The 26,465-nt window shown below is 39.2% G+C and overlaps 1 protein-coding gene across 2 annotated transcripts in view; it reads left to right on the forward strand.

The window, feature by feature from the left end:
- Positions 1-26,465, forward strand: part of PCSK5 (proprotein convertase subtilisin/kexin type 5) — a 256,599-nt gene that overhangs the window by 138,930 nt on the left and 91,204 nt on the right. For both annotated transcript variants that reach the window (XM_049795548.1, XM_049795547.1), the window contains exon 10: positions 11,206-11,309. In XM_049795548.1, the coding sequence (XP_049651505.1) occupies positions 11,206-11,309 (104 nt within the window). The remainder of the gene's footprint in view (positions 1-11,205; positions 11,310-26,465) is intronic.

The following is a 26,465-nucleotide window of genomic DNA, read 5'->3' on the forward strand; positions in this document are numbered from 1 at the left end:
AAGGATAGGAACAAAAGACTGTATCAAAGCTTCACACATGGTGATGGAGACAAAATGTGCCAGTGACTAAGGATCCTAGCCACTTTTTTGATTTGTAGTACTCTGTTGCATAGTGCTAACAAGAGATTCAGGGTGAAAATTTATTGATTTTGCCTTCTTTCAGTGTTGGTATGTGGAGGGTTCTTACTTATTTCCAAATCTTAGCCTGTCTATTTGAATACAGCCAAAGGAATTCTATTAATAATACCATAAAGGTGGTTTTATTAATTTGTATGCCATTCACTAACTTTTTTCTCCTATGTGTACTTACAACCAATTTTCTGAACACAGCCATGAAAGAAAAAAGAAAAAAAAAAAAAAAAAGGAAACTAAGGAGAGAAATATTCCCAGGTTTCCCATGCTGATTTTTCCCATAAATTAATCCAGTCCTAGGAGTTGAGAAACCTTTAGTCTTGTGAAGTTATAGATTATGAAGTAAGGCCTTTAATATTACAAGGAGATCATATCATAATAGATTCAATTTTAATGTCTGGGATTTGATTGTATGAAATCTTCAGATTATTTGAAACAGTCCCTGAATGGTAATTGTTATTTATTTACCATATTTGAAAATTCAATTGTATTTTTCACCTGTGATACCTGCCAATTTAGGTGATCCTAATTAAATGCTAGGAATTAAAGTACACAAAAAGAAGTTTTGAAGGCATCTTGGCTATTTTCTCCAATACTTTTAAAGTATATGGCATGTAAAGGACACATGATATTGTGGCTTAGCGTAAGGGCTTACTGGAACTAGTTTGCAATGAAACAGAGTTTGCATTTACATAGCTACTTCTTAGATTCCATATTAGTGCCTGTGCTAATAGCAGTAGTGTGTATGTGAGATTTTTTAAAAAGACTAGTTGGAAAGGGGTTTTGCAAGGTTAATTATGGTCTTCGTGCAGCAGGCTGCTTAAAAATTGGAGTACTTAGTCCTGAACACTTCTTGAATATATCTGTAATAATGTGTCATTTCGTTCCACTTTGTGCTGGAAAACACAACAAATTATACCATGAAAGGGTTTTGAGCCTATAAGGCCAGTTTCCCCCAGTAGCCAAGTTCTGTTCCTGGAAGACATCAGGAGGTGAACAGAGCACTAGTCTGGCCTGGATATGAGTTAGAACAGCCACGATGTTTCTTCAACTCACATGCAAAGGTACATTAAACCACTGGAAAATGAGCAAGGCAGATTTCTACTCCAACCTGCCACTTTCTTTCTTTGATAAGCCCCATATGGTAGGACTGGCAAACAGCTGATAAAGGAATTCTTACCTGCCTACTGATTTGAACCCTCCACTTAGTTGTTTATTCCAACTGGAATCTGCTCCTGAAATCCTAGCAACAAATTGTTTTGGGATGGTGGTCTTCTTACTAACCCAATTTGAAATAACGTGAATATACCTTTATATCTTTTTTTATTTTTCACCCAGTATTTGAGTATCAAGTGGCATGTTTTCCTTAAGGAACCAAAGAAGTGTAACTTTGTTTCAGACTGCTTGTTTGGAGTCTTCAAGGGCGTAATGCAGAAATGTAGATATGCAACAACTGTCATACAAAGAAAGATATCTCCTGATCTTAATATTCTATGGTTTTCTTATGGTATTCAGGTAGTTAATTGTTTTATCTGATGGTTCCCACTGTATCTAGTATCTTGTTCAGGCTCTAAGAATAAATGCTTGCTTGTGTATTGCACTTCTTAGTCATTACATAATGTTGAATTTTGCTAATTGTAAACCAGTAACTATGGACATAAATGATTCAGTCAGCAGAGGCAGCAATGTTCTTACTAAAAATAAACTGTTTGCATTGTATAGTACCATCTACTGTTGATATCAGAAATACCCTTTCGCATTGATGAAAGGTTTGAATTTGGGATTTGGGTGAATCAGAGTCAGGAGAGACAGTATGCCCACATTTGTTCCAGTGGGCATTGTGCCATGTTCCTTTGGAGAAATCAAATAAAAAAAAAAATATATCTTGCTGATGGAACAATACATTGTCCACCCTCAAGTGAACAGCATGCTCCATTGTCTGTAAGCCAATGCATGTTTTCCAACCCATGGTGTGTAAACTGCAGTTTACATGAGTAAGAAATAGCACCTGTGTCGTGGTTTAACCCCAGGCAGCAACTAAGCACCACGCAGCTGCTCATCACTTCCACCCCAGCCAGTGGGATGGGGGAGAAAACCAAGAAAAGAAGTAAAACTCAAAGGTTGAGATAAGAACACTTTAACAGAACAGAAAAGAAGAAACTAATAATGATAAAGATAACACTAATAAAATTACAATAGTAATAATAAAAGGATTAGAATATACAAGTGATGCACAATGCAGCTGCTTACCACCTGCCGATCGATGCCCAGTTTGTCCCTGAGCAGCGATCCCCCCGCCCCCACTCCCCCCAGTTCCTATAGTAGATGTGATGTCACACGGTATGGAATACCCCGTTGGCCAGTTTGGGTCAGCTGCCCTGGCTGTGTCCCCTCCCAGCTTCTTGTGTCCCTCCAGCTTTCTCGCTGGCTGGGCATAAGAAGCTGAAAAATCCTTGACTTTAGACTAAACATTACTTAGCAACAACTGAAAGCATCAGTGTGTTATCAACATTCTTCTCATACCTAACTCAAAAACATAACACTGTACCAGCTACTAGGAATACAATTAACTCTATCCCAGCTGAAACCAGGACAACCTGAAATGGAAGTATTAATTTGCTGTGTTTCTACTGTGTGGTATATTCAGTGCTATAGCTTTGGAAAGAGTCTGTTTTCTTCCATTATTCTCTTCACATGACCTATGTACTTCATTTGTCTTTGGTTACATGAAACCAAGGCTAGAACAAGGTAGTGCTGGGAAAAAATTTCTGTGAATTCCGATACCAATGATCCATTCAGAAAAGTGACAGTGCACTGCATTTCTCTAAAAGGCAGTACAACCAAGCGTAATCACTGAGATGAGAGGAACATGGAGTTCACATTGCAAAAGGAGTCAAGAGTGTCAGAGGAAGATACTCTGGATTTCTGAAAATTGATCAGATACTTGCAATACTTCCCTTATTGATTAATTTTCTTACAGAAAGGAGAAAAGCAGTGTACTGTCTGGCAAGGGACTGTTTTGGATGCAGAGAACATATTTCTGTGTCCTCAAAGTTACAAGGGGTTTGCTTGTTCATAGAGGCTAAAGGTGATGAGACAGTTCGGACAAAATGTGGAAGTGCTGTCAAGGGACCTGTATATGTAGGCTACCGGTGTAAAAGAAGAGGTTATCATTTAAGTCCATCAGCTTTAACTAGGTCTTTGCTCCATTGATTGACTGCCTGTTATAAAAAGGAATGCTAGAGGCTGTGAGTTAGAAATCTTTTTGTGAGTCTTTGCATTTTTTGGAGTAGTTTTAAAACAATGCTCTTAATGGTGAAGTATTTGAAAAACAAAACATAAATAAATGCTTAATTTAGAACCTGTCTTTTTCTTGAGCTTTAACCACCTGTACCACTTATGCAGTTTCAGTTATTATATTGAGATTGACTTGGAAGTACTTTCCTGAATTCAGGTTGCCCTGTGTTTCCCAGTTTAAGATCCTGTTTTCAGTTACATGTAACTTTGCCAAAGAATAATCGTTCGGTCTGAAATTTTCCATGTAACTTGCTTTAAAAAGGTTTTAAGAAAATTCCATCCAGACATTTCTTAAACTGAGTCTAGGTTAAAAAAAAAAAAAAAAAGTTTGACTGTGATCATTTTTAACTTTTTCATTGAGTTTTACTGTGTCTGCGCTTTGGAGCAACAGCTAGAAATAGAACAAGTGGATAGCCGTTGTTCTGGTGCCAAGGCAATGCCTTTTACTTTTATAAGCTTTTCAGAAATCTCTATTGGCATGTGCTCAGTTGAGAGTTTTAAGAGTTTGGCAGATCTATGGCCTGTAGTTTCTTGGTCCTCCAAGTGTTCCCCAGCCTCAGCTTTTAGAGTCTGCTTAGGGTTGTCTTTGAAGTTGCTCTTAGGGGTGCTGCTGGCTTTTCACTTTGAGAGCAGGGAGCCCATCTGGTTTTCCCTGTCTGTTCTTGCAGTGAGAGGAAAATGAGGAAGGTGGAAGAGGAGCAGGTTCACTGGATTGCTGTCTCTCTGCAGTTTTTCTTTCGAGATTCCTTGCACCACAGTGTCATAGCTCAACTATATTAAAAGTGATCAGTATCATTGGACTTGGCAGATAGGTCAAATCAATAGCCTAGGTACCATGCTAATCATAACTGCCTGCATTGACCTAAGATAATGTAAGGCTTCCCCACATGCACAGTCACAGCTGGTTCTAAAACTGCCAACTGACAAGGTTTTGGTTGCTGTTGCTTCCACACTGTTGCCCCTCAGCAGACTGTGCACAATGTCTGTTTGGGTGGTCCCATTTCATTCTGCCTCTGGAGAAGGCATAATGAGGGATGTGATTCAGATACCTCTCTCAAGGGATTTCTCCTTAGAAAGACAACATTATCAACCTGCAGTTGGGCCATTGATTGTTTTCTTTTTGGCACTTAGGATTTTCTACCTCTGGGAAAACCACAATACTCTGTAGGTTCTGGAATCCGCCACCACTGTGTGCACTGCAGATTTGACACAAATACATCAGAACACCATTGCTGATGGATGTATGGTTATCCTGCTGTTCATCTAAAGCAATGTATCTGTCATGTCATATCACAACTTGTCTGTGTTCTATCCTAAAAAACAGTGTGAAGATAATCCAAAAGATGTTTGTAGCCAATACAAAAGCCTTGAAACGCTGACTCAGGAAGAGACTAGGACGCACTGTAGAAACTATGGAGATGTTGCATAAATATAAACTGAATGATATAAAGTAGAGCCAGACATAAGTTGATAAAGATTATGTTGTACAGGCAAATTCTATTACCTTGAAAAGATGTTCAAAAAGCTATAGCTTTGAATGGAAAATTCTGATATTCTAGCATTTGTGAGCTTGAGATGTTTAAGATTAATATGTTTAAAATATGAGTGATGTACTGAAGTTACTTAGTAACTGTTGAAATGGGCAGATCCAGTGTGTCTTTCCACAGTGAAACTTGGCAAATATCAGGACACTCGAGAATGTAATTGGTTTAAATTATATGTTCTTAATGAGTATTAGTCAGCAATTTGTTTTCAGATGTATATCACTGCTCTTCTTTGTCCAGTACCTAAATTAAGCTAATAAAGGAAAAAGAGGAGGAATATGACAATTAGTGTAAAAGGCTACTGAGAGCAATGTTGATCCTAGAAAAATATTTTCCTGAAATTTCATTAATTTAACATCTCTTTAGACAGAGGTCTATTGCATATACCATTAACGCTACTAATAACTACCCTTTGACTTACAGTATTTCCAGTTGCCATTAATTTTTTTAAGGGATTGTCATCTTTAGCCAGGCTTGGGTTTTTCTTTCAAAGGAATCTGATTAGATAAAATTGAATGCAAATCAGAAATTAGCAGGAGAAATGGCAAATTTCTGACAAGCAATGTGGAATCCAGAAAAAAAGTGTGAGCAAAGAAGGAACTGAGACCTAGCTCTGAAGTAACCAAATGAATTTTTTTGATAAACTAGTTGAATGAACAGTGGTTTACCAGGTCAGAAAATGACAAGACTACTGGAGTAGAAACTTAAGTTACATTTACAGGGAAAGATCTATATGTTTATCAGCAAGCACATAATATTCTTTACTTTTCTAGCTGGAAGTTAACAGGATTAGCTGCAGAGTATATGACAATTACAACCTCGAAGGGTGTCAGACATCTCAAAAACATGTGTTTTGGTTTTGTATGTCCATGTGTATGCATGACTGGATTGTTAAACACTGGGGTCCATTTTTGTATCTTATTATTTTCAGGAATGAAATGGTTATGGTGTAGATAGACCATTTAGACACCTATGCACAGGAGAAGCACAACAATTAGAGGCTCTCTTAATGTCTCATCCCTCTTAAAATTCTGTGCTGCAACAGGCATCTTCACATTGACTCTTTATGCGACCTGGGAAAGAAGGATGCCTCCCATTAACATAGCTAATATTCCTGTCCATGAGGCTATAAATTGGAGTCATTAGGACAGGTGGTAGGGTTATAGATCTCATGGGACAATTTGGCTGATATGTAAGTGATGGGAATGTCTGAATAAACCAGGCAACTATTTATTTTGTTTATAAATTTATCATAAAGCCCTTAAGGGTGGTGTTATGCAGAAATTAGTGATTAAAATGATCTCCTACTTCTCTACAGGATGTCAAGGGCACAGAGACTCCGTTTTATAACAAAAATTATCCATATATGTTCTCTTTTAGCCAAGATTTCCAAAGAAGGTTATTTGATACTTCCAGATTGAATGGTGATCCTCTTCTTAATGCACCCTGTAGTATTACGTTTTTCCTTGATTCTTTGGAGAAAAGATTATTGTATTCTTCCAGCAATTCTCATCAAGCTCTGCTATTTTGGCAAGAAATATTTTTTTCAGATAGGCCACCTTTGTCACATTCAAATTGCTGGCTATGACGATAATGTAGCAATCATTATTCATGTTGCTAACCATATCATTTTGCTAAACTAAAAACCCCAAAGTTTTACCCTATTTGTATATTGCAGTGAGTGATAGTTTTGCTAATTGTCTCTCTTGCACCAATTATTTTTCTGAACAGTTATTTTTGGCACAGTATCATTATGCAAAAGGATAGAGCCTGAATTCTTTACTGTTTCCAGGATTAGCCCAATTGTCACTAGGGAGACTACTTGTGGAATGAAGAAATCAGATTTGGCCAAAAATTATGATCTACTTTTTCTAAGCATCCAGCTTAAAGATACAGTTAAATCTCAAATGAATATTACTGTAATATAATTTATTTGCCCTATTAAATTTTTTCTTAATTACTTTGTTTCATAAACATTTTGAGAAGCCTGAAAGAAGAGGGCTGTACCTTAGAGTACAACTATTGGTTAAGGACACAACATTCATTATTTTTTGGCTGCTGTACAGGCAATTTTGCATGTAATTGCTCTCACTTCTGCTTATTCTGGTTTGATTTTGAGTATTGTCTGGTATGTGTAATCCCAAGGCAATTTCAGATGAGACATTGAAAAAAAATTCCTGGAAGGAAATTGCCCATTTTTTGAAATCAAGCCATTATCAAACAGAGTTAGTACTGTTCTTGTTAATGCATTTGTTCATTTCAAAATGTTTAGCCATTAATTCTTCTGAGATTAATCAAGTGGTAAATCAATTAACATCAGTGACATCTTGTCTGGATCTGGGGCCCACATGGCTAGCAAACAACTGTTTACTCACTTAGGATCCAATTTTGACATGTTTTACAACTATTTGACCAATTCTGTGACTTTTCCAGGTGCCTTAAAATTGGCTGCTAGGTTATCTTGTTAAAAAAAAACAAATGACCCCCCCGCCCCAGACAAAAAAAATCCCTCTTCTTTCTCCAAATGAACTGCTATTTTGACATCATTCTAGTTTCTTTCTTTTTCTTTTTCTTTATTAGAGTTTCTGAAAAAAAATATGTGCAAACAATTGCAGACCTATTTTGTTTCAAATGAGGTGTCTACTATAGAGAGAAAATTTCAATCTGGCAATAGCTCAATTCTTAGTATAGTGAAGGTCCTGTAGTAAGCTACAGAAATTGGTTTGAATATTGTTCTTATGCTGTTAAACTTCTTAGATATAAATATGTCCAAACTGCCAGGCCTTGAGAAGAAAACATAAAAATATTATGAATTATACAGTAAGCAAGCAGATTTGGAGGTTGCATAAGAGACAGTCTAATTTAACTGTATGCCATGTTGTGTCCTCAAAATCAGACCTTTGAGCAAGGCTTTCTGCCCCAGAAATTCTTAAATTGTATTTTATGATTGGATAAGGGTGGTAGATACAACAGTGAATGGCTCATTTTTGGTTTTAGAAGTAAACCATGATTGTGAGACATAAGTTCATTTGCTGAGTGACATAAGTCCAATTTATCAAAGTTTAGTATCATCAAGTGAAGACCGCTATATCTTTAGATCCTTTATCTAGGCATAGTTAGATCCACCATTAAATCCATCATTCCTCTTTAAATAATCCATTGAGTGTGCCCTATCTTGAATCTCTCACTTAGAAGCTGAGAGGAGTATTTTAGTGCCTTATTTTTCACCAGAAATATGGACGGCTAGCTTTATAGAAGAACAGATTGCTTGGATTCCATATTATAAAGAATGCAGCTCTCTGGATTCCTGGAGGTCTTCATGAAGGCTTGAAACATGTTTTTCTAAGACTTTACACAGGCTCCCAGTGAAATTCCTGAGCTGGTATAAAATCATATTGATTTTTTTTTTCTTGAAGCATGTTACGTGACTGTCCAAGCATACCCTAACTTACAAACCCCTAATGCTCCTTACATTCCATGACATTTTCTTTTTTTCATCATTTTTACCAGCTCAGCTGGATAAACAATTACTGTAATTCCAGTCCAACTGTCTAGTGTGAGAAATTCCACTTTAAGGGAAAAAAAAGTATCTATGGGCACATTAATGCTTTAGTAACAGCTAGGGACAGAAGGCATCAGCTCTCCTTAAAAATAACAGAATAATTTAAACATGGGAATACCCTTGTTTGTTGTAGCCAAAATCAGAGAGAAATTAAATGGCCATGAATTGATAGAACTTGGAAGAAATTACAAAAAAATCTGGCTACAATTAATAAGAGATTCACTTAAAAGTCATCTTCCTTCTTCAGATTATTCCATCTTCTCTTCCTGTTTCAACAACAAGCATAAACAGGACTTTCAGTGTTGACTCTAGAAGAATACATGCCACTTCCTGTGGTGTCCCAGCTGTAGGTAGAAAGGTGCTAGGTTACATCAGCATGCCCATGGTCCACACACACCCACTGGGAAATGTTCTGCAATGGAAAAGATACATTCAGAAATAAAATCATATTACTGCAAAGGAAATGAAAACAATATGTGTAGTTAAATGGTTTGGTCGCTGTCTTTGCATTATTCCTTACAACCTTGTTACATAAAACAAGTCTGGCATTTTTAGGCAACTCCTACTTGTTTTCAAGCATATGGATGATAAGGCTATTAGAAAGTAAAATGTGTAGAAATCAGTTACATGTGACTGAATGTCCTGTATATCCCAAGTTTTTCTCTCCTGTATGGAATTACGGGCCATGGTGCTGAAATTCATTTTCATTTTCAGTAATTCCACCAACAGAGGTGAACTTCCATTGCTTAATACCTATGAATATATGTCAACATGCACACAAAAGATAGGCTAGGAGCAAGTTTTTTTATAAACAAGTTGACTGCAGGTTTGCAATAATTTCTGTGTCCCTACTGCCTTCTCCTAAAGCTGCAGCTTATGGAATCTGAAATTTGTCACCGGAAAACGTAAATTGATGCATCTTGAATGAAAAAGATAGTGCTCATTTTTTAATAGATTATCACATGTATTCACTGGTTGCTTCCTAATAGCTTGATTTCAGCTCACAGGATAAGCAGGATTCTACTTCCATGTGTAAGCACCATAAAGCACTGATTACTCAAGTATTTCCAAAAATATATTCTTTTGACAAAAGAAGTTCTGGAAGATGTGAAACAATATGTGTGGGATGCCAGTCCACACAACAGTCATTTGTCTACATCAGACAGAAAGACAAGTGAGATTTTTCTGTATCTTCCACTGGCAGGGGGACTTAGAGAAGAACAAGATATTTCTGCATGTTTGTTGTTACCCTGCGTCTGCTTCCCAAAGAAATTTCTTGTTGAAATTTCTGGTAACTCAACTATGTGTTGTTTTAAGAGTGTAGAGTCACTCCATGTGATGGCAATGACCCACTCACCCCAGAAAGTGACCCACTCACAATCACCCATGGATTGACCTTCCCCGCTTTCTTATGGCTGTTGGCTTGGTGTAGTTTCTACCTGCAAAAGCCCAAGTATCATGCCTTAAAGAAAAGTGCCAAGAATAAGTCACTTGTCTGCTGGCCCAAGTGACTTCTTGGTCTGAAAGACACAAGAGCATATGTTAAGGAACTGAACCAAGGTTTCCCACATTTTCAATGACTGCCTAGTTCTGGACAGTGTAGACAGCCAATGCTGGGTCTGATAAACTTCATTCTGGTCTATCTTCATCAACTACAACTGAGTGGAGTTGTGCCAGTGTGTACAACAGGGGCAGAGAATGATACACTAAGAATGATACTGAGTGTCTGGTGTTCTGCACTGCAACACTTTTTTCCTCTTCATTATTTAGTGGCTCAGTTTATCATTACCTCTACTAAACTGCATTTTTAAATGGAATACTATTCATCTTGTTACAGATGATAGAAAAACTGTAAAATTGGAAGGAGAAAGAAAAAATACACCAGTCATGGCAGTGCACCTTTAGATTCTGTTCTAAGAAAATAAATTCTCCTTGGGATGGATCTAAGAGAAACAAAAAACCTATAATCTCTAAAGATTTTCTCTAGTCCTGCAGGATAAATGGGTATTAATGTCATAGTCAGGATGCAGATGGCATCTTCTTTCACCTTCCTGGTGGACAGGTTATTAGGAATCCCTTAAAGGAATGGACATCTGTGCCATCAGGCACTTCCTCTGTAACTATTCAGATTCAGTGCTGGCTGCTTGGTCTTCTTGAAGATTACACATAGAGCCTTAGTGAATTCCAAGACCAGGGGTAATAGACAAATGAATAACAGAGGCACCTGGAATGGCTTCAATAGGAGCTGAAAGTCTAAAAGAATTGCCAGCTTGAGCATGCAGTTAGTAGGATTTAGTAGAGGTTTTCAGCAAGCCGACATCTTGGCGGTTTTTTCTTTGCACTGGTAAAGGTAGATGACACAGTAGTTGGTGGTCATACAGGTTTCCTCTGTGTGAAATGTACTACTTCATCTTCCCTTAAGTTTTATATAATAGAATATTATCATATATCATTATAGTCTGCTTAATGCAAACCTCCTAGCTGTATAAATAATTTCATGTAGTAATTCTGTAAAATTAGGACTTGTTCTTTTGAATGGAGCAAAGGAAAGAAGAGAAGAGAAATGAAGGTTTTTTTGGTTTGGATACTTTTTAGCTTATGTGACCTTGTATCCTTACATTCTGGTGAAATATGTCTGATCCATGACTTTATCTTTCCCCTTTTTCATAGTCCATTTCTGACCTGGAGAGACATACAGCATATTATTGTCAGGACTTCACGTGCAGGACATCTGAATGCTAACGACTGGAAAACCAATGCGGCTGGTTATAAGGGTGAGAGCTTCCTTTCTTCTTTGCCATCAGAGGCAACATCTTATTTGATATTTCTGAAGAAGAAATAATCTCAAGTTGTTTTGTTTGACCCTATGTTGTGCATAGTTTTGAGACTTTTCAGGCTCGAATTGAAGGGGCCTATCTTCTGTTTTATAAGGAAAACCTCTTAGAATGACTAAATGCAAAAATGGCAGCTACAAAATGCATTGGCCAGATCTTCTTAGTCCCTTTCAGTACTATTTCATGCACTGCTGGCAGAAAACTAAGTAAATTAGTGCTTTTAATTTTTTTCTTGTATAGCTACTATTCTGATAAAAGAGTCTAGAGTTGAAGATAAAGCAATTTCTGGATTCAGACCATGTTCTCATTCAGAATTGTTGACAATTTTGATTAAAAATAGCAAACAGTATTTTCCAATTTCTGTTTTATATGATTCACCCTACAATATTTCTTTTTAACATTTCTGTCAGATTTAGCATCAAATCAAATCTTAAGCTATCACAACTTTTAATGGGACAGAAATCATACTATTCAGTCAGCTGCCATGTAGGTTTCTAAACTTTGTACAGTTTTGTAATTTTGTATTAAAGCTCCATCTTTTTAGCTTTTTTTTCTCTTTTGTAATGCAAGCAGAAGTAAACATTTGTGCCATTAAATAAGATATATAATTTCAAGTTGCATTAAAACTGGACCTTGAATCCATACAATATTGTATTTCAACATAGATTGGCTTCTAATTCCCATTCACTAAATTCTTACTGCTTTCAGTTTGGACTGCATCTAAAAAAAAACCCAGAATGGCTTATTTCTGATTCTCTTTTCATAAGAATTCCACCCAAGACTGCAATACTTCTTTTAAGATGAGATTTGAACTGTTTTGTGCTAGGAACTCCTGAAAGAAGAATGTAATATGCAAGAAGCGTCAAATCTTTATCGTGGTTTCACTTTAAAACTGAAGCCTAGCTTTAATCTATTTCAGATCAAGGCACTACTACCACAGAGCATCTTTAGTATATCATTCTGACCTGTGACATTTCTGCTGCAATTGAATAGAAACCAAACCAAAAAAACTTTCATTTTTGGATTCAAACCAGGCTTTGACTAAGATAGATTTAGAAATAGGTATTTGACTCGAACCCCCTCATCAGGTGAAGGTTCTGACATTAAGAGCCTGTTTTTGTCCCATTTACAAGTGCATGCCCACCCACAGAACACATATAGAGTGAGAAATAGATACTTTCTTAATAGCAATAACATTACAGTATTTGTTATTGTGAAACATTTCCTAGGATTTAAAAAGTTTTGGTGGGAGATTGTAACCATATCATCATTTTGTTGGAGCTATCTGAAGTTCAAACAATGTTTTTCAAGTAACAAAGTGGAGGATTTTTCTTCCATAACTCAATTCCAAATTCCTATATTTTTGTATTTTTCCACTTGTTACCCACAAGAGGCAAACACTCTGTGAGGCATTTCACAGCAGCTATCACTCATTATCAAAGGAGAGGTCACAGTAACACACCAGCAGTAGTAGCATTGGCAGCAGGACTTGCACTGTTGCACCACTGGAGCCTGCTTATTCTGTATCCTTGGAGCCACTCATTTTTCTATGAATTGTAGCACATAAATAGTGAGAAAAAGGGCTGAAAAAAGGTTTCTCCTCTACTTGTGCAAAGTCACAAATGTAGATAAGCTCAACTGGGGGGCTGGGATTCAGGAAATACAACTTGAGCTGGCAGAGGTCTGCTGTAGACTTCATGGTGAAATTGAAAAAGAGGAAGACAAACTAAGTGCCTCGACCTCCGTGGAGCTCAGGAATCAACCTTAACCCAAGTAAAAGCCCTAGTTTTAAGTAAATTATTTTGGCAACTTAGGCTGAGCAAATGGTTCCAATAAAAATGCAGCTCTCTTTAAACCTCTGTTGGTTTTGGAAGAAGGAGAAGAAAAAGATATAGATTAAATCACAACATCCAAACCTGAATTCAAAAGAGGGCTTGCACGCTGCTGCTGGGAAGACTGAAACAAGTTTTTTTACTATTGCACGTGGCAATATTTAGTATAGTATTACACTATTATCCCTCACTGTTGCCAAGATTAACAATGAAAGTATGGTTTTTCATAGATGAATTACTCTGATCAGACTGAGTTCCATAAGGAATTGTATCATAATTTTGTTGATGGCAAGATCCATATTTCTTCCACAGCATGTTCTTAACACGGGAAAGGTGGAAGATTTATTTTTTTTTAAATTAACTAAAGCAAAGACAGTCACAAGAAACAATCTGCCTTTCTTCCATGCATACTAGGAAAGAAAGAAGAAAACAAGGAGAAAAACAGAGACAGACTTGCTCCTTTAGAAATGAGAGCTGAAAGGGTGAAAACAACAAAAACTTGGAAGAACCTCTCACTCAACAAAGGGTCAGCAAGAGTTGGTAGTTGAAAGTGGGTCAGCATGCCTTTTCAGGGAGCTGTTTTGCTGGGCTGCATGGCAACACTGTCCCTCGCTATAGTCCCTGGCAGTGTTTTCCTATTGCAGAGCACACAGATGTCATTACTGGTTGTAAGATCTCCTTTTTTTTCTGTCTTATGTTCATAAAAAGAGAGATTAATTCATGAAAAACACTTGAGCCAGCTAGTGATTTGCTAAAGCAGTGCCTGTTATTTGTTTAATTTACTGGCAAGTAAACAGCGTTTGTTAAATGCATGTCAAGAGAATTAACTCAGGAATCAGCAAGAATTTCTTCTTGGTAATTTTTTTATTATTGTTTTGTTGTCAGCAGGCATGTATCTTTCCTCAGGAACTTATTACCTGGTAGTCTCAAAAAGAAAGACTTGAATACTTATTTTGGGATATTCTTTGGTTAGTCAGTTGTACATATAGTTTGTCACTAGAATAATAGAATCACAGAATGGTTTGGGTTGGAAGGGACCTTAAAGATCCTCTAGTTCCAACCCCTCTGCCATGGGCAGGGACATCTTCCACTAGACCAGGTTGCTCAAAGCCCCATCCAACCTGGCCTTGAGCACTTCCAGGGATCGGGTATCCACAACTTCTCTGGGCAACCTGTTGTAGCGCCTCACTACCCTCACAGTAAAGAACTTCTTCCTTACATCTAATCTAAATCTACCCTCTTTTAGTTTAAAGCCATCACCCCTTGTCCTATCACTACATGGTCTTGTAAAAAGCCTCTCTCTGGTTTTCTTGTAGGCCCCCTTTAGGTACTGGAAGGCTGCTATAAGGTCTCCCCAGAGCCTTTTCTTCTCCAGGCTGAAATGCCCCAACTCTCTCAGCCTGTCTTAATAAGAGAGGTGCTCCAGCCCTCTGATCATCTTCATGGCCCTCCTCTGGACTCATTCCAACAGGTCCATGTCCTTATGTTGGAGGCCCCAGAGCTGAACACCGTACTCCAGTGGGGTCTCACAAGAGAAGAGTAGAGTCGATTCGACTAGACTCAAGTCCCTTGACCTGCTGGTCACACTTCTTTTGATGCAGCCCAGGGTACGGTTGACTTTCTGGGCTGCAAATGCACATTGCTGGGTCATGTTGAGCTTCTCATCAACGACTAAAGAGATATGTTATGCTCAATTTGGCTTCAAAACCAGAGGGGTTTTTTATAATTAAAGCAGTTAATTAACTGATTATATGGAAAAATACTAGAGAACATCTGTTTTTGCGATGATATCAAAACTGTTGATCTGTTTTTGCTATGGCAGATTGGTATGCAAAGGCTCCTTGTTCTGTCAGTTGTTTGGTCAACAACAGAGCATGCAACTGCATTCATAAAAAGGGAATGCTGCATTACTGCCAACTTGTCTCTACATTGAAGGATACAGAATGAAACAGTGCAGTTTTAAGAACAACAATCAAATCATATGAACAATTCTTTATCTGTAAGTGAAGCACCAAATATTGTCAAGTACTGTCTCTGGGGAAGCAGACCATTCACAGTGAAGGAATACTATTAATTTGCAGGGAGATTTTTAGAGAACATCCTTCACCCTTCCTGGCTGCAAAACGTAGACAATAACACTTCAGTACACTGAAATAAAATGCTACTGAAAGATAAAAGGAAATCAAAACTCCAGCCGCTTTTTTTTTTTTAATTTTCAGGCCATTCCTAGGCCAGTGGAGGTATTCTTCCTACAGAAACCAAGAGTCATCTCATTTGCCAGGGAGTAACAGACTACCAAAGTTATCTCACACCCCTTTAGATTAGCCAAAGTATCTGCTGCTTCCGCTGGATAATGACCACTGGAGAGAATTGGTCACTTAATGTTTTATGGCTTTTTAATATAATTGCTTAATTACAATATTTAATAAAACTGGTGTTTATTCGTGTTGTGAGCAGAACATTACCAGTCTGGGAGAGAGAAAGAGACAGGCCTATCTATGCTTCTAGATACGAGAACTAGATTGGCCAGATTTAAATGGCTGTAGGGTGACCAGTAACCAAGCACAAATTTAGAGACTAGCAAGAAAATCTTCACAACAATGTGTACATTTCAGAGAAGACAAATAAACTATTTGTAAACACCCTGCTGCATATTTTCAATAACTTTAAAATGATATTTTTAAAACGTTAGAAGCTGGCATAAGACTTCTGAAAAATAGCAAGCACTTGTGAATGCTTATGTTAACCAATCAAAGCTGTTCATCTATCAAAAGACCTTTCAGTCTTACAGATGCTAGCTGGTATTTTCACACACCATTAGCAGCCAATATCAACTCCTACCCACCCCTAATGCCCATACACATGGTGCATGGAGCAAGTGAAACATGAGCTTTGAGTTTGGCTGTTGTAGTATCCCAGTTTGGGGTAGTTGATGATCTGACACCAAACACACGAAGCTGCCTTGGTCTTTGTAGGAGAGAGGAAGACCATATCCTATGCAAGCTAGACTAATGATTTTTTGTGCTTGAAAGATTAAGCTGATACTTTCAGGTAGACAATGTTGTTGGTATGTTTCTTGTCCAACTTGTTGACGAACATGGGCAAATCCAAGCTATCTCACATGTGACTTGTTTCTTTCACTCTCCCAGCACTGTGTTGGCTCAAGGCGATGTTTCCTCACCAGGAATACCCGTAGTGCCATGCCCTCTGGCTACCTGCTCTTCTCAGCAGGCCCATGGCTTCACTGCCAAGCCATGACACAGCTATTTCTGCAGCTCTACACCACCCAGGGAATCCCCTTAAACCAGAATTTGTGTCCAAATCCATTAGTCCTTGAACAAGGTTCCAGCTCAGTAGTGTCACTCTCTAAACCACTGGTGTAATGATAACATATCAGAAGAATCTGACATCTAGAGTCCTATTTACCAGACATTAAGTTATGTGATTTTAATGTGGGAAATACATTTATCAAAAAACAAGCTTATAACATACCATCGCCAAATGTGAGCCACACAAACCAGAACCTTACTAAGTAAGGGTTTTCATGTAGGCAGCGATGAAGTTGCAACCCAAAGTCCAAGGGCAATGAAAAGACACTTCATGGCCTTGGGACAACTGGTTCAGCGAACAGGAGCACAAGTAGTGTTCTTCTTTATCCAGTTGCAGGGAATGATGAGGGAAGAAACAGGATGACCCAACAGATCAATAACTGCCTCTGAGACTGGTGTCATCAGCAAAATTTTGAGGGTTTTGATCATGGGTCAGTCTACATACCAGGCCAGCTGGCGACAGACAGGGTACATGTGTCTCAAAAGGGGAAAAGGATCTTTGCACAGGAGTTAGCAGGGCTCATTGAAAGAGCTTTAAACTAGATTTGAAAGGGGAAAGGGATACATCTAGGCTTACTACAGAAAAGCCTGGGGGCAGCATGCCAGTGTTTGAGGAACAGTCTGCTAGTGAGGTCCTTTGGTCTGCTCCCCAATGTGCTGAGTACACTAGAGCACATTTGAAATGTCCCTGTACTAATGCACACAGCCATCTCAGTGGAGGCAGGGGATGGAGATCCATCTGGCAGCAAAGACGCAGGGGTTTTTAATGTGTTAGAAACCACAGAAGCATCTGAGAACACTCACATAGGAATAAGGGCTTCTCCCCCCAAAAAGGCTGCAGGATCAATAGCCCAACTGAAGTGCATCTACACCAATGCACGCAGCATAGGCAATGAACAGGAGGAGCTGGAAGCCATTGTGCAGCAAGAAAACTACGAAATAGTTGCTATCACAGAAGCATGATGGGGTGACTCACAGAACTGAAGTGCTGCAATGGATGTCTATAAACTATTCAGAAGGGATAGGCAAGGAAGGAGGGGCGGGGGGCTGATAGCCCCAAGGCACCCCACTGGACCTGTTGTTTGTGAACAGAGAAGGTCTTGTGCGTGATGTGATATTTGGAGGCCGTCTTGGGCCTACCGATCACAAAATGGTAAGAGTCTTTGATTCTTGGACAGTAAGGGGGCGGGGATGGGGATCAGCAGAACTGCCACCTTGGACATCTGGAGGGCAGACTCTGGCCTTTTTAGGGGCCTGGTTAACAGAGTCCCATGGGAGGTAGTCCTGAAGGTCAAAAGAGTCCAGGAAGGCAGGACAATCTTCAAGAAGGAAATCTTAAAGGTGCAGGAGCAGGCTGTCCCCATGTGCTGAAACTCAAGCCAGCAGGCAAGAAGACTGGCCTGGCTGAACAGAGAGCTTTGGCTGGAACTCAGGAAAAAAAAAAAAGAGTTTCTGACCTTTGGAAGAAGGGACAGGCAACTCAGGAGGACTACAAGGATGTTGTGAGGTTAAATGGGGAGAAAATTAGGAGGGTCAAAGCCCACCTAGAACTTTATTTGGCTACTGCAGTAAAAGACAATAAAAAATGTTTCTATAAATACATTAACAACAAAGGGAGAGGTAAGGAGAATCTCCATCCTTTACTGGATGTGTGGGGAAACATAGTGACAAAGGGTGAGGAAAAGGCTGAGGTACTTAATGCCTTCTTTGCCTCAGTCTTTAACAGTAAGACCAGTTGTTCTCAAGGCACCCAGCCCCCTGAGCTGGAAGACAGGGACCGGGAGCAGAATGAAGTCCCCATAGTCCAAGGGGAAATTGTTAGCGACCTGCTACACCACTTAGACACACCCATGTCTATGAGGCTGGATGGGATCCACCCAAGGGTACTGAGGAAGCTGGCAGAAGTGATCACCAAGCCACTTTCCATCATTTATCAGCAGTCCTGGCTAACCAGGGAAGTCCCAGTTGACTGGAAGTTAGCAAATGTGACGCCCATCTACAAGAATGGCTAGAAGTAGGATCTGGGGAACTACAGGCCTGTCAGCCTGACTTTGTGCTGGGGAAGGTTATGGAGCAGATCATGCACATACAGGACAACGAGGCAATCAGGCCCAGTCAGCATGGGTTTATGAAAGGCAGGTCCTGCTTGACTAACCTGATCTCCTTCTACGACAAGGTGACCCACTCAGTGGATGAGGAGAAGGCTGTGGTTGTTGTCTACCTAGAATTTAGTAAAGCCTTTGACGCTGTTTCCCACAGCATTCTCTTGGAGAAACTGGCTGCTCATGGCTTGGATGGGCATACCCTTCACTGGGTTAAAAACTGGCTGGGTGGCCAGGCCCAAAGAATTGTGGTGAATGGATTTAAATCCAGTTGGTGTCCTGGTGTTTTTCACACCCTGGAAGTGGTGTTCTCTAGGTCTCATTATTGGGCCCAGTTGTGTTTAATATCTTTATCAATGATCTGGATGAGGGAATCTAGTGCACCCTCAGGAAGTTTGCAGACAACACCAAATTGGGTGGGAGTATTGATCTGCTCGAGGGTAGAAAGGCTCTACAGAGGGATCCAGACAGGCTGGATCGATGGGCAAAGGCCAACTGTATGAGATTCAACAAGTGCTGGGTCCTGCATGTGGGTCGCAACAGCCCCATGCAGCACTACAGGCTTGGGGAAGAGTGGCTGGAAAGCTGCCTGGTGGAAAAGGACCTGAGGGTGTTGGTCGACAGCCGGCTGAATAGGAGCCAACAGCGTGCCCAGGTGGCCAAGAAGGCCAACGGCATCCTGGCCTGTAACAGAAATAGTGTGGCCAGCAGGAGCAGGGAAGTGATTGTCACCCTGTATTCGGCATTGGTGGGACCCCACCTTGAATACTGTGTTCAGTTTTGGGCCCCTCACTACAAGAAAGACATTGAGGTGCTGGAGCGCATCCAAAGAAGAGCAACAAAGCTGGTGAAGGGTCTAGAGAACAAGTCTTACGAGGAGCAGCTAAAAGAACTGGGGTTGTTTAGTAAGGAGTCTGAGGGGAGACCTTATTGCTCTCTACAACTACCTGAAAGAAGGTTGTAGCGAGGTGGGTGTTGGTCTTTTTTCCCAAGAAACAAGTGATAGGATGAGAGGAAACGGCCTCAGGTTGTGCCAGGGGAGGTTTAGACTGACTATTAGGAAAAATGTCCTCACCAAAAGGGTTGTCGAGCATTAGAACAGGCCGCCCAGGGAAATGGTTGAGTAACCATCCCTAGAGATATTGAAAAAACGTGTAGATGTGGTGCTTAGGGGCATGGTTTAGTGGTGGACTTGGCAGTGTTAGGTTTATGGTTGGACTTGATGATCTTCAGAGTTCTGGAAAAGGCAATCTAGCCATAAATACATGACCAAGTCTTCAACGGATTGGTGGATATAAAGTCTGAAAGAGATGTTGGCACTCGCTCGCATAGGTAAGCATTAGTCTTACATGAACTGAAATGGTTAGATTAATCCGAATGCCTTTTGCCTTGTAGCCCCTGCTTGGAAGTTGTTTGAAGTCAGAGAAACGTTTAGTTTAGCACTGGGAAGGGAGAGAAGCAAACCAGCTACAATGAATAGCTAGTCTGACAGTGAGTGGAAGTGTCTCCCCCAGCAGTTGCAGAACAGGTATGATAGTAAAAGGTCTGTGTCCTCAAGAATCTCAAACCATGTTTAAATATCATAGGGATCACAGGGTCAATACCATAACCTTTATCATTGCTTTGTACAGAAAGCACTGCTGTAGTTAGAGAAAATATCGGAGGTGGGATTTGGAAATTAAGGTAGATATGGAAAAGTGAAGTAAAAACATACAGTTTTTAGCAGCAAGTTAAAAAGTTTGTCTTTTTACTGTATAGTCACTACAACCATTCTAGATGGTTCATTTACTTCCCACATGCAGCAATTCAGCTCACATCTATAATTAAAGATTTCTTAAATGTAATATTAAAATTACATTAGGAATTTTTTGGTGTTTCATGTGTTAAACCCAAACATTTTGTGTTACAGTTGGTTGCTTTCCTGGGGTTGTATATTGTGAGTCAAACTTACACATGCTTTAAAATGTAAATGGCTCTAAAGCAGGAGTAACAGCAGGCAAAAGGCAAAATCAGGCTTTAAATTTCTATTAAAATAACACTCAGAATTGTCACCAAACCATGATTAGCATAGCAGACAAAGAACTTAAAAAGATAGTGCCTCTGCTCAACAACTGACAGACTTGACATCTGTCTGTCCTAGATACAAAGCTATGCACAATTACTATGATCTGCAGCTCCTAGTATTCCAAACATTGCCAAGTGGTCTGACAGCACTAACAGGATGCACGCCATGGGAATGATAACCTTTGACAATATTTTAACAAGCCCAACTCGGACCTTTAGCGAAACTCTGCAAAGGGTTGGGGGGCAAGAAGGAAGGGGAGGGATAGATGTTTTCCTCTATGGACTCATAATGTAAGAGTCTGCCACTGAATGTGAAATGTAGATTTCCATTTTACAGTATTAAGAAAGAAGAACCAGGATCAACAAATTTAAAAAGTGAATGATAAACTGATAAAATTCTCCAAAGCAGAATACTTTAATTATAGACAACAAAGACTGCATTTCAGAAGTCCTTAAAAGTTATATGCATTTGCATGACCTCTTTATATACTAATTATCAAAGCAGTACACTTGTGAGAATGTTCTAGGCAAATATCTAGCCATACTTATATACATCCATGGCAATGGTGAGCGTCTTGTGGATGGGGTAGTTCTGCCTTTTTTAGAAAATAACACCTGCCTCTGAGAACACCAAAGCTCTTCATTGCTGTTGCATTGAAATAGTGCATTTCAGTAATTGCAAATCTGGCCATCGCTTTATTATCAGAGTATGTCCACTTTAGTGGAACTAGGATTCAGGCCATTTAGGAAGCAGATCACACCACCTACTATACAGTATTTTAAGCACTTAGAGCATCCTCTAAGTGATGTAGAATTTCTAGTAATAAAAGGGAAAGATAGTGGCCTATCTAGGACAACTTAGATCAGTTAGATGCCTAAAGTTGTTTCTAACTGTATCACTTTTCTCGTCCAGACAAATCAGCTATTGGGGGGTCGCTTTTAAGTCAGAGGATGAAGAAATTCATCCACAAGGTCTATTACCAGCATTACTGGTCCAGCTATCTGTGTAGACTTGGCTTATTGTTTAATTTCCTGTTGCTTTAGGTTACTGGTCAGAATCTACTACATAGCTCTATAGAGATAGTGTGTAGTCTGCTTAGTTAATTAATTATTTCTGTGCTTTGGTGTGAGGTTAGTATAGTTTTAGTTCTAAAAATCACCATCACTATTAAATAATTTGCAAAACAGTTTTGTATGACTTTCTGCATATTTGTGTATATCCTTCCTCTGACAAAATCTGCTGTAGCCCTACGGTCACTCAGGAATTAGTTTGAGTGTAAATATCCCCCTGGAGCACCAACACTTCTGAACAGACACAGCTGCTGTGTGAGACAGAGCAAGAAGGATGTTCTGCACCAAGTGTCTGATATACCTGACAGCGTAGAAATGCTTTGTGTCTCCTGCTAATGATCTGTCAGCATTTCCACTTACAGTGCCTTTGACTCATCTGTCATCATCTGTTCTGAGATGAAGAGGCTCTCACCAAAAGGTGTTTTTAATGTTTGATAAGGTGAAATGACATTTGGCTGCTTTTGAGTTACCGGGGAATCCTAAATGTACCTCTGAGGGTAAATTTGCTCCTAATAGAGGATATAAGTATATTTTCTTAAAAGGTGTTCCATGGTGCAGTCACAAAATGGCATTTTTTGTTTAAATAAAACTTGCAAGCTGCCATGTTTTTCAATGCATGGGGGAAAAAAAAAAAAATCCCATGTAAAAAGACCATCACTAGTTAAAAAATTATAGCTTCTATTACTATAGATGTGTCTTAGCCAACTTTATTTCGGCAAACTTTTTTCTCCCTTCTAAATGCACATAATCCTCAGATTTATTCCATTCACATAAGCTGGCTCATTTCAAGCTATATAAATGAATGTCTTCAGTAGAAGCTTTATGATTTACAGCCAAATGCTGTTGCAGAGAAGCAGCAGCTTCTCTGTCTTAGCAATCACCAGCCAGCAGTAGTCAGGTTTTCTGTTTCTATCATAACACTGCTCCTTCAGAGACAGAGAAGTAAACTAGTCTTCCTGGTCCTTCTGCTGAGGTTTTCAACAAGGGTCACTGGTATTTTCTATGACTCAGGGGAAAATGTCCCCATATGCAGGGCACAGTAGATACCATGTGCTCTGAGGACTGCATTAACTTGGTTTACTCTTACCTAAACAAGCTCTGAGAAGTAAATGGGGAACTGATTCAGGTCTTGCTGTGGGCAGGGGAGAACTTGGCATGGCTGTGCAGGGTACACATGGACACTCACTGCTGACCATGGACATGGGGTGGCTGAATCCCAAGATTAATGACCTCTGCCCGAAGGCTGTTAATACTCATGAGAGGGGGGGAAGTATTCGAGTGTTACTTGCTGTCACTACTAGTAGAGTCTGATTCTGATGCCCCACAAGTGTATTTCTCTCTTAGCCCTTTTTGTCACCAGTGCCTATGCTTAATAACCGTATGTGTTTTAAATTCCTGAAGTAGAGAAATACTGCCAGGATGTCAATGCAAATGTGATCTTGGATTTAATTCTTTAATGTTTTAAGATGGAGTGTTCAAGGCTATTTTTTAAGTGGCTGCAAAATCTCATGGCAGGTAATACAGTGTCAGAGTTGCATACAGAAACTATTCACAAAAGTACACTGGCTACTAGCTGTCCCGCTAGTGTTCCTAGGCAATCTATATTTTATTTTATCCATGAATAGGAGCTTTTTGGCAGACAGAAAAAATGTAAAATCCAGAGGGCTGGTCTTTTTTGTAAAATGTAAAATCAGGTAAATCCAGGTCAGTGTATTAATAAAGAAATTATTTGTACTAATACAAAAATCAGAAATTTACATAAATACAACTGGAAGCTCAATAAAATATTTTTTTCGGTATTCTGTTAACACCTTTATGACCATAAAAACGGTCCGAGGGCTCGAACAACTCTACTATGAAGAAAGGCAGAGAGAGTTGGGGTTTTTCAGCCTGGAGAAGAGAAGGCTTTGGGGAGACCTTATTGTGACCTCTCAATATTTAAAGGGGGCTTCTAAGAAAGATGGAGACTTTTTACTATAGTCTGTAATGACAAGACAAGGGGCAATAGTTTTAAATGGAAAGAGGGTGGATTTAGATTGGACATGGCAAAGAAAAATTTTATGATGAGGGCAATGAGACACTGGAACAGGTTTCCCAATATTGTGGATACCCCATCATTGGAAGTGTTCAAGGTCAGGTTGGATGGGGCTTTGAGGAACCTGATATAGTAAGATGTCCCTGTCCATGTCAGGCAGGTTGAACTAGATGAGCATTAAGGGTCCTTTCCATCCCAAACCATTCTCTGCTTCTATGATTCTATGATGTAGAGGCCATTCAGTTTCTCATTGTGCATCTTTGTAGCTGCCACTTTTAAGACAACTCTATTGGACAGCTTTCTGTCCTTCAAATCCTTCTTTGGTGTGATAGTAAATGTAAGAACTCAATCTTCTACCATCCCTGCTGAGTCTTTAAAAATACCTGCATTTAAGGGAATTCTGTGGGGAGGGAGGACTGAATTCGCTGTTTGCTTTGTCTTTAGAAAAATTGAGGGGTTGGTTCTGTGTAAAATTTAAAAATACAAATGATGTGTTTAATCTAAAAAGCATGAGGGAGTTGGTTTTACAAGCAAGAATGTAAAAGAATGTTCTTGCACATTTGTGTTATTGGCTTGTAAAGCAGTTCCGTGTTTCAGAAATCACATCCAGTTATCACAGATTACTGGTCATAGGTTGACACAAAATGGGAATGTGCTAAAACAAGATGAATTCTCATTCAAGATCAATGTTCTCTTAGTTAGGACATGACAAAACAAAATAAAAATAGTTTAAGCCATGTGTCATCATTTCTCCTTTTTTTGTCCCTTTATTTTCTTTAGACAATTGTCTTTCCTGGTTGAAGCATTTTGATATACTAAGCAAACACAGAAACTTAAAGTAATATAGAATTAGAGCTTTATATTTGCAAATAAAATGTCAGATGTAAAAGAAAGATTGGTGTAGGGCAGTTTGAAGTATTTATAGGATGAGAGTAACTGAAAAGTCTCACATCTTCTAGTCTTGCTAAGCAACATTTAAGAAAACCACAGTATAAGGGTCATTTTAGACTCCTATTTTGTTGGTGTCATTCTGGATGAGACTGGATCAAGATCCTAAAGCAGCATGAATGAGCAAGTCATAATAATTTACATATCAAACAGCTGAACCTCATTTAGGAAAGCTGCATATTCCTCATTTGACAAACTGAAGTTATTACCATTTCTCTCCTTCTGATTTAGTATTTGATATGTGCATACGAAATATTTATATTTCCAACACTGATTTCACAGTATAGAAAACTAAAGGCCAAAAAATAGTAGGGAAAAAATGAGTAAAAAAGGAAGGGAGGCTTAGCATCTAAGCTACTGATGAAACATCTTGATGACAGGCAATGAAACTGCAGCCTAACAAATCAAGTTTAGCTGCACTGAAGCGCTGGAAATGCTGTGTTTTTGGTATCTGGGCCCAGTTTTCCTGGACTCTGCATGATTCTGTGTTATGATTTATCAACAGCAGCCATTCATATTTCTCTTAGTCAAATCAAGTGGGATATACATGCTGCCTTAAATTTGGGGGTAGCTTTACATACTCTTTGTATATAAATGAGAAAGTTATTGAATTTTCAATAGCAATTTCAGACAAAAACTAAGGGATTATGAAAAAGCTGGGGAAGTCTATCCAGCAGGTGAGCAGGCATTGATTTCATGGTGTGCTAATAGAGGGATTGCTCCGGGGATAAATAAATGAACTTTAGGCCCAAGAAATTTTATTTTCTCTAATGATAAGAGGAGACATCAGCTAAACCTCAATATTTACTTTGTGCTGCAGGAAGGAAGTTTTTCTCTGAAACTTGTCTTGTATCTATAAAGCTCTGTGTATGCTTGTGATTTTGCAGAATATGAATAGATCAGTTTGCATTGCTCCACGAATAGAGAGAATATTCAGGGACAGTTCTGCCCATGCACACCATGATCACAAGGACATCAGAGTTTTCAACCCTTCAGCTCAACAAGAGCAACAGTCTGCTCCTTGTCACCAGCTTACATTGCACCAACCTCACATTCCTATTCCGTCTCTGAAAGGCAAATATATTCTTACAAAACAGCCCTGTACCTCCTCTGACATGCTTAATGAATCCTAGCAACAACTCCCACCTAAGTGGGTATGTGCAAGGTCCTGGGGTATTTTGTGCTCCTAGTCAGCTTATCTCACTGTGCAACCATCAGTACCTTTCAAATGTTGCTTTTCTATCTGGGTTAGCAGAAGTGAGCTCAGTACCATTCGTATACAAATCAGTGGCAGTTCCAGATGTTTCCCAGAAGACATTTATGGCCCCATGTGGACCACTGAGGTAATCTTTAACTTCTGGGAGAGGCACCCTGGCATAAAGTTCACAGCAGTACTAGCATATACACAGATGAAGGAGCGCAATTTGAAGGCAGTAGGAAAGAAAATCTGCTTTCTTCTCCAAGACACATGGATTCAACTACTTTTGTTAACTCTGTGATTCTTTCCTAAATTGCTGTTATTTAGTCTTTGAAAATTATGGGCCTCTGCTGGTACCTGCAGCTGCTAACCAACCCACTGGATCAAGGGCTTTGAAGTGCTAACGTTGCAGACAGCCAAATGTCAGCTACTTGGAAGCTTCCCACATGGAAGGATTTAGAAGTACCCCTGACTGTCAGGAAGTTTTTATTTCGATGGGAAGGCCTTTGAAGGAAAA

This window comes from Accipiter gentilis, chromosome Z (assembly GCF_929443795.1).
Source record: "Accipiter gentilis chromosome Z, bAccGen1.1, whole genome shotgun sequence".
In the NCBI taxonomy this organism is placed as follows: domain Eukaryota; kingdom Metazoa; phylum Chordata; class Aves; order Accipitriformes; family Accipitridae; genus Astur; species Astur gentilis.